This window comes from Nicrophorus vespilloides, unplaced genomic scaffold, assembly GCF_001412225.1.
Source record: "Nicrophorus vespilloides isolate i.1.1-1 unplaced genomic scaffold, Nicve_v1.0, whole genome shotgun sequence".
NCBI classification, from domain to species: Eukaryota; Metazoa; Arthropoda; class Insecta; order Coleoptera; family Silphidae; genus Nicrophorus; species Nicrophorus vespilloides.
The window spans coordinates 12,099-20,174 of NW_017099844.1; the positions used below are offsets into that span (position 1 = coordinate 12,099).

At 28.7% G+C, this 8,076-nt stretch overlaps 1 protein-coding gene across 1 annotated transcript in view; it reads left to right on the plus strand.

Moving 5' to 3' along the window:
* Nucleotides 1-7,611, plus strand: part of LOC108565794 (5-hydroxytryptamine receptor 1D-like) — a gene marked incomplete at its 5' end in the record, with an annotated part of 14,506 nt that extends 6,895 nt beyond the window's left edge. Inside the window, one exon of the mRNA XM_017925411.1 lies at nucleotides 6,843-7,611. Coding sequence (XP_017780900.1) covers nucleotides 6,843-7,481 — 639 coding nt within the window. The remainder of the gene's footprint in view (nucleotides 1-6,842) is intronic.
* Between the last annotated feature and the right edge of the window lie 465 nt (nucleotides 7,612-8,076).

The following is an 8,076-nucleotide window of genomic DNA, read 5'->3' on the forward strand; positions in this document are numbered from 1 at the left end:
ATGTAAATTGTATAAATTTGTGTTAACGAGAAACATTGAAAATGCGTTCGTTTTCTTGAAATTAGTAATAATTAATTGTATTTTTTTGTCTTTTATACATGAAATTACATGAAGAGAAAAAAAATGTAATTTATTTTTAAAAACTTTATTAATTAATGAATATTATAATTTACACTTTAACATGGTTTCAAACTGTGTGAATGTAAATTGTATAAATTTGTGTAAACGAGAAACATTGAAAATGCGTTCGGTTTTTGGGCAATTCTAATTTTTCCAAACTTTTTTCAATTTTTCCTTGCTTATACCATATTTCCATAAATTTTCATTACTTATCCTAAGTTTTTTTAATTTATTCTAAATTTTCTTTGTTTCCTACTTTTTCAACTTTTTTCTAATATTTCCTTATGTATCTTAAATTTTCTTTTATTGCTACTTTTAATCATTTTTCTAACTTTTCCAATCTTTTCATAACTTTGACTAATTATTTACAACCTTTTCTATCATTTCTTAACTATTGCTAACTTTCTTCAAATTATCTTGCCTTTTACCATATTTCCCTAAATTTTCATTATTTAGCTATTTTTTTCTCTATTTATTATAAAATTTCTTTATTTATTTTGTTATCCTACGTTTTTCTATTATATCCTACTTTTATTTACTTTCACATTTTTTTCTAATTTTTACCATATTCTCCTAACTTTTTCAATTTTCGTGTTTCAGTTTGAATCTGGGGAAGGAATTTTCTTTAATTTTTCCTTCTTTTCATCATATTTTCCTAAGTTTTCAATACTTATCCTAATTTGTTATAAATTTTCTTTATTTTTTCTGATATCCAATGTTTTCTATCATTTCCTATCTTTTCTTTACTTTTACATATTTTTATCTAATTTTTACCATATTTTCTAACTTTTTCAATTATCATGTTTCATTTTCATTTTTCTTCTATTTTTATTGGTTTCGATTTGGAAGAAAAGAAAATGCTGAATGTAGGATGGAATTTCAATAAATTTCTCTTATTTACTATAACTTTTCCTAAATTTTCGTTATATGTATACTAATTTCCACCTTTCCATTACATTTGAATTAATTGTATTTTTTTGTCTTTTATACATGAAATTTCTTGAAGAGAATAAAAATGTAATTTATTTTCAAAAACTTTATTAATTAATGAAGATTATAATTTACATTTTAACGTGGTTTCAAACTGTGTGAATGTAAATTGTATAAATTTGTGTAAACGAGAAACATTGAAAATGCGTTCGTTTTTTTGGGCAATTAGTAAAATTTTGGGGATATCTGACGGAAACAGATTCGCGAAGTTATAATGAAGCTAAACGTGACGGCTAATATGCAATAAGCAGAAGTTAATAATGAAAATGTCCTTTCCGCAAGTAATTTTCCATCCTTCGGGGCGATATTACGATTTTTTCTTTTCTCTCTCTCTCTCTCCACTCTACTTTACTCTCTTCCATCCTGTGCGTCTCTTCATTAAAGCAAGTTTCAAATTAGAATATAAACATTAAAATACGCGCGCACCGCCCGAACTTTCCAAATTTTGAACTTTCGTATTAATCGGGCGAAGCGAAGTTGCGCGAATTTAATGCATAAATTATTTACTCACTCGCTCGGGCTTTATATATGTTGCAGTGTCGAAAGTGTGAAAATGGGAGTGAAAGAGTGACGCGAGGACAAAAAGAATAATTATTTGTAAATTAATACTAAAAATGTGTCTCTTTGAAGGAAAGGGAAGTGTAGTGAATGTGGGATGGAATTGAAATAAATTTCACTTATTTACTCTAATTTTTCTTTATTTCCTAGGTTTCCATTACTTTTGAATTTTTTTTCTAACTTTTCTTTATGTTAACTAATTTTAGCAACTTTTTCATTACTTTCACTAATTATTTATCATAACCTTTTCTATTATTTCTTGATTATTGCTAATTTTCTCTTATTAATTCTAATGTTTCCAAAGATTCTTCAATTTTTTTATTCCTTTTATCATATTTTACTAAATTTTCATTACTTATCCTAAGTTTTTCTTATTTATTCTAAATTTTCTTTGTTTCCTACCATTCCATTACATTTCCAACTTTTTTCTAACATTTCCTTATGTATATTAAATTTTCTTTTATTACTACTTTTAATCATTTTTCTAACTTTCTCAATCTTTTCATAACTTTCACTAATTATTTACAATCTTTTCTATCATTTCTTAACTATTGCTAACTTTCTTGAAATTTTCTTTCCTTTTACCATATTTCCCTAAATTTTCATTATTTAGCTAATTTTTCTCTAGTATAAAATTTCTTTATTTATCTTATTATCCTATGTTTGTCTATCATTTTCAACTTTTTATTTACTTTTTTTGTAATAATAAACTAACTAATTTTACCAACTTTTTCTACTTTTTCATTCCCTTTCTATCACTTCTTAACAATTGCTAAGTTTCTCTTATTAATTCTTTTTCAAACTTTCTTCAATTTTTCCTTCCTTATACTATATTTCCATAAAATTTCATTACTTATCCTAAGTTGTTCTTATTTATTCTAAATTTTCTTTGTTTCCTACTTTTCCAACTTTATTTATAACATTCCCTTTCACCATATTTTCCTAAGTTTTCAATACTTATCCTAATTTGTTCTAAATTTTCTTTATTTGTCCTGATATCCAATGTTTTATATCATTTCCTATCTTTTCTTTACTTTTACATATTTTTTTCTATATATTACCATATTTTCTAACTTTTTCAATTATCGTGTTTCATTTTAATTTTCCTTCTTTTTTTATTGCTTTCTATTTGAAAGAAAAGAAAATGGTGAATGTAGAATGGAATCGAAATAACTTTCTCTTATTTACTCTAATTTTTTCTAACATTTTTCCTAAATTTTTGTTGCATATATACTTATTTCCTACCTTTCCATTTTTTTCTAGCTTTCCTTTGTGTTAACTTTTCTTGTAATAATAAACTAACTAATTTTAACAACTTTTTCTACTTTGTCATTACTTTCACTAATTATTTATAACGTTTCTTATCATTTCTTAACTAATGCTAATTTTCTCTTACATATTCTAATTTTTCCAAACTTTATTCAATTTTTCCTTGCTTTTACCATATTTTCCTAAATTTTCATTAATTATTTATTCTAAATTTTCTTTGTTTCTTACCTTTGCATTACTTTTACACTATTTTTCTAACTTTTCCTTACTTATTCTTCTTAAATTACTACTTTTAATATTTTTTCAACTTTTTCTACCATTTCATAACTTTCACTAATTAGTTACAACAACATTTACTAACTTTAATTTTCCCATCCTTGTCCCATATTTTCAATCATTTCCTACCTTTTTTCTTTTCTAACTTTTACTATCTTTCCTAACTTTTTCAATTGAAGTGTTTCATTTTAATTTTCCTAATATTCTTTTGGTTTCGCTTTGATAGAAAGGAAAGGGAAGTGTCTGAATGTGGATTGAAATTGAAATAAACAAAAAAAAAAACGTTGAAGGAATGAGGGTGTTTGTTGCTGGATACATGTGCGCGGATGGAATGAGATTGTTTTGCTGTGGGGGGGTGAGTTTGAATTGAGGGCGGTTTTTTGGTTTTCGCATGTGAATGGACTGTGCACATCGGGAGATACGCGAACAATTCGCAAACCCCAATATGCAAAGCCAACATTCTGGGATTATATTGTCCGTGTGTATTGGAATTTCGATTCTCTCTCTCTCCCTTCCTCTGTCTGTATTCCTCTCTCTATCTCGTTCTAATGAAACCCGGGGCGCTATGGCTGTGTGTATTTGCGGCTCGCCCCCCGCGCAGGAAACCACAAAGGACTTTTGCAGCGAGTAAACACACACCGCGTACGGATCGGTTCGAAAACGGGACAAGAATGGGACGGGATTGGGACGCGCGGTGTTCGCGCATTCCGCGTAATTTAATCTCGCCGCCGTTGCGAAACGCGACCGGAATTGTTCCGAAATCCACCATTGCCAACTGCCCAAGCAATTGAATTACCAACCCAAAAAAAAATAAAAGAAATGAACACCCCTTGGAATGATCGAATTATGCAAATTTTTTGCACCTTTGATTTTAGTCCTTTTGATCATCTTTTTCACTGTATAAACTAAATTTCTAAGCATGATGTAACGTTTTCTTTTGTAAACATTAAAAAAATAGATTAATTTATAGATACATTTCAAATATATGAAAAACTATATTATTTTATGTTTTAATTATAGATAAAATAAAATTGTTTTTTTTTGTATACAAAAAAATATAATTAAAAATTGTTTGGATTTTGCTGAAACTAAACTTTTTATTATAAATAAATCAAGTTATTGAAGATGCAGTAGTAAATCACATCACGATATAGATATTAATAGTGGGTTTAATTCGAGTATCGCAATGTTTGTGGATGGGCGAGGGTTGGGAGGTTTGGAATTGGGGGGGAGGGTTGAGTTTACATGTATTATTTACGATTTGTTTTCGAATAAACAGATCGCAGTAGCAAGGGAATATTTATGATGGCCGCTGCAATGGTGCATTTCCGGTTGTGATTTACATTTCGTATTTCTCGATCTATGGATAAACTCTTTAACTACGTGCCCAAAATTTAATATTCGGAAGATATAAACTGTTCTATAAAATTTATCATGTTTAGTTTATACACATTTATTACAGTTTTCATCAAACATTTGCAAATAGATTTAATAAATTCATTGAATATAAAATGATTTAAATTTGTATTAAGTTTTCCTAACTATTTCTATATTTTCCTAACATTTCTCATTTTTTTCATTAGTTTTTATTAACTTTATTTCTACATTTTCCTAACTTTTTTACTATATTTTTCTCACATGTCACATTTAATACTAATTTTCAATTTTTTTCTTTTCATAACTAGTAACTAATATTAACATTCTCTGTTTATTTCTAAATTTTCTTTATTTATCTTATCCTATTTATTTTTTTTACATTTTTTTCTATCTTAACTTAAATTTTCTTTAAATACTACTTTTAACAATTTCTCCTGTTTTTGCTAATTTTTCATAACTTTTCCTATTATATCGTTACTAATGCTAACTTTCTCAAATTTATTCAAATTTTTCTTCAATTTTCATTAAATATGCTAACTTTTCATTGTTTATTCTAAGTTTTCATTAGGTATCCAAACTATTTCTACTTTTTCCTAACTTTTATTATTTTTTTCATAACTTATCCTAATCTTTAATTATTGACTTTTAATAATTTTACCAACTTTTTCTAGTATTACATAACTTTCACTAAGTTTTCATAACGTTTCCTATCATTTACTAACTAACGCAAACATTTTCTTATTTATTCTAATTTTCTCTTGTTCTAATTTTTCTCTATTATCTTAACTTTCTACAGTTTATCAATACTTTTTCATAATTTTTTCAATTTTATTACCTTTTCTTAAAATTCACTATTGTTTTCCGATTTTCATTAAATTTTTTCTCTAATTTATTGAAATTTTTCCTCAATTTTAATTAAATATGCTAACTTTTCCTTATTTATTCTAAGTTTTCATTAGTTATCAAAACTATTTTTACTTTTTCCTAACTTTTATTAATTTTTCATAACTTATCCTAATCTTTAATTATTGACTTTTCATAATTTTACCAACTTTTTCTAGTTGTACATAACTTTCTCTAAGTTTTCATAAAGTTTCCTATCATTTAATAATTAACGTAAACATTTTCTTATTTATTCTAATTTTTCTCTATTATTTCAAGTTTTTTCATACTTTTTCTTTTTTTTCAATTTTATTACTTTTTATCTTAAAATTCAATAAGTTTTCTTAAATTTTCTTATAATTTATTAACTGATGCTAATTTTCTCTTATTCTAATTTTTCTCTATTATTTTAACTTTCTACAGTTTTTCAATACTTTTTCATAAATCAATTCAATTTGATTACCTTTTCTTAAAATTCACTATTTTATTCCGATTTTCATTAAATTTATCTAACTTTTACCATATTTTCTTCAATTTTCATTATTTAACCATATTTATTATTTATCCAAACTTTCTTAAACTATACTAATTTTTCCAAACTTTCCCTTTCCTACTACTTTTATTAATTTGTAAAACTTTTTCTTACGCTAACTTTTCATAACTTATCTCAACTTATTATGATTTAATGCTAATTTTCTCTCGTCTAATTTTTTTCTATTATTTTAACTTTCTACAGTGTTTCAATACTATTTCATAATTCAATTCAATTTTATTACATTTTCTTAAAATTCACTATTTTATTCCGATTTTCATTAAATTTATCTAACTTTTACCATATTTTCTTCAATTTTCATTATTTAACAATATTTAGTAGTTATCCAAACTTTTTCTTAAACTATATTAATTTTTCCATACTTATCATTTCGTAACTGTCCTTTTCCTACTACTTTTATTAAATTTTCAAAAGTTTTCTTACGCTAACTTTTCATAAATTATCTCAACTTGTTATGATCGAATCTAAATCTTCTAATGATATTTACACTAAAAGAATATAACATATCGGCACTAGTTTTGCACCAATAAAAAATACTCAACTCTAGTTGAAATGACCGCAAGAAATATTGAAATATTGATAAATTAACTTTTTAACTGCGATATGAGATTAGGAGGATTATGGGATGATTTGTTGAATTTATGTGTTTGCATGCAGGAAGAATGACAAAATTCCGGTTTGCGTTTTGGACGTTTCCGGTTGTGCGAATCGATGTGTATTTTGTAAATGTATCGTCCGATGGGGGACGGATTAATCGCAGCAAATCCGTGTGTTGTGTGTTTGAGCGATAATTCAATTTTGTTTAATCTGTTGTCAGGTGTTCGGGGGTGTCGGAGTTACGGCTCAGGTGGGTCGAAACCCTCTGGCCCAGTGCCCTTTCCGAGGGTCAACACTGTCCGTGAACGGGGAACTTCAGCAGCAAGCAGCAGCACTCGCGAGAGCCAGACAACCGTCAACCATCGATACGGACATGGTGAGCGAGTTCGATCCGAGCAGCTCGGATTCCGGCGTCGTGTCTCGGTGCACCGTGGTGAAGCCTCTGAAGTTGCGTCTGTGCAAACCGATCTTCGGGAAGCGAACTGCAAACAAGGGTAGAAGATCAGATGATAGGAAGGGTAAAGATGGTGCGGGAGGAGGCGGCGGTGGTGAACCTATGGTCGAGCAAGTCGTGCCGCGAGTGCAGAAGCCGAGGGATCCGGAGCGCGAGAAGAGACGCATCGCGAGGAAGAAGGAGAAACGAGCTACACTCATCTTAGGGTTGATCATGGGTAGCTTCATCGCCTGCTGGCTGCCCTTCTTCTTCATGTACATCCTGCGACTGGTCTACGATATCCCTGGAATAGCCTTCTCCACCGCCTTCTGGTTGGGATACATGAACAGCGCTCTGAATCCCGTCATCTACACCATCTTCAACAAGGACTTCCGACGTGCGTTCCGAAGGATTCTGTTCAAGTGATGTTTAGCCTACGTGTGCTGCTACGAGTGCGTCAGCCGCAGGATTCGGACGGCGCAGTACCGCAGCGCACCCAGTGCTTTGTACAGACACTAAAAAATTATCCAACCCCCAAACAAAAAACAACCCTACATATAACCAAAAACAAAATAACCGCGACAATCTATCCAAACTACTTACAAAAAAAAAACATTTTTAAATTATCCCACCCAGTTTCACTAAACTAAACAAGAAAACACCAACAACAACAAAAATAAATCAAGAACAAGCAACGTAGGAAAATAGTTATTAATTAATACATATAATTATAATAGTTAATAATGATAATATTATGATTTCTTAAGTATTATTTTAACGCGTTTACTCGTATATGAATGATCTGACTTTGATTTGTATTGTTAATCTTATTATTATGATATTGCAAAATTGTAATCAATTTGTAAATTGTAAATTGTTAAGGTTCAATGAAATGAGCATACTATTATGATGGTCATACAAAACCGAAAAAAGAGCTGGAAAGGTGCAAAACTAAACTTAACTTTAAAATCTTAGATGTTTAAGGTATTTGTCGTGTGACGTTCGATTTCGATCAATCTCT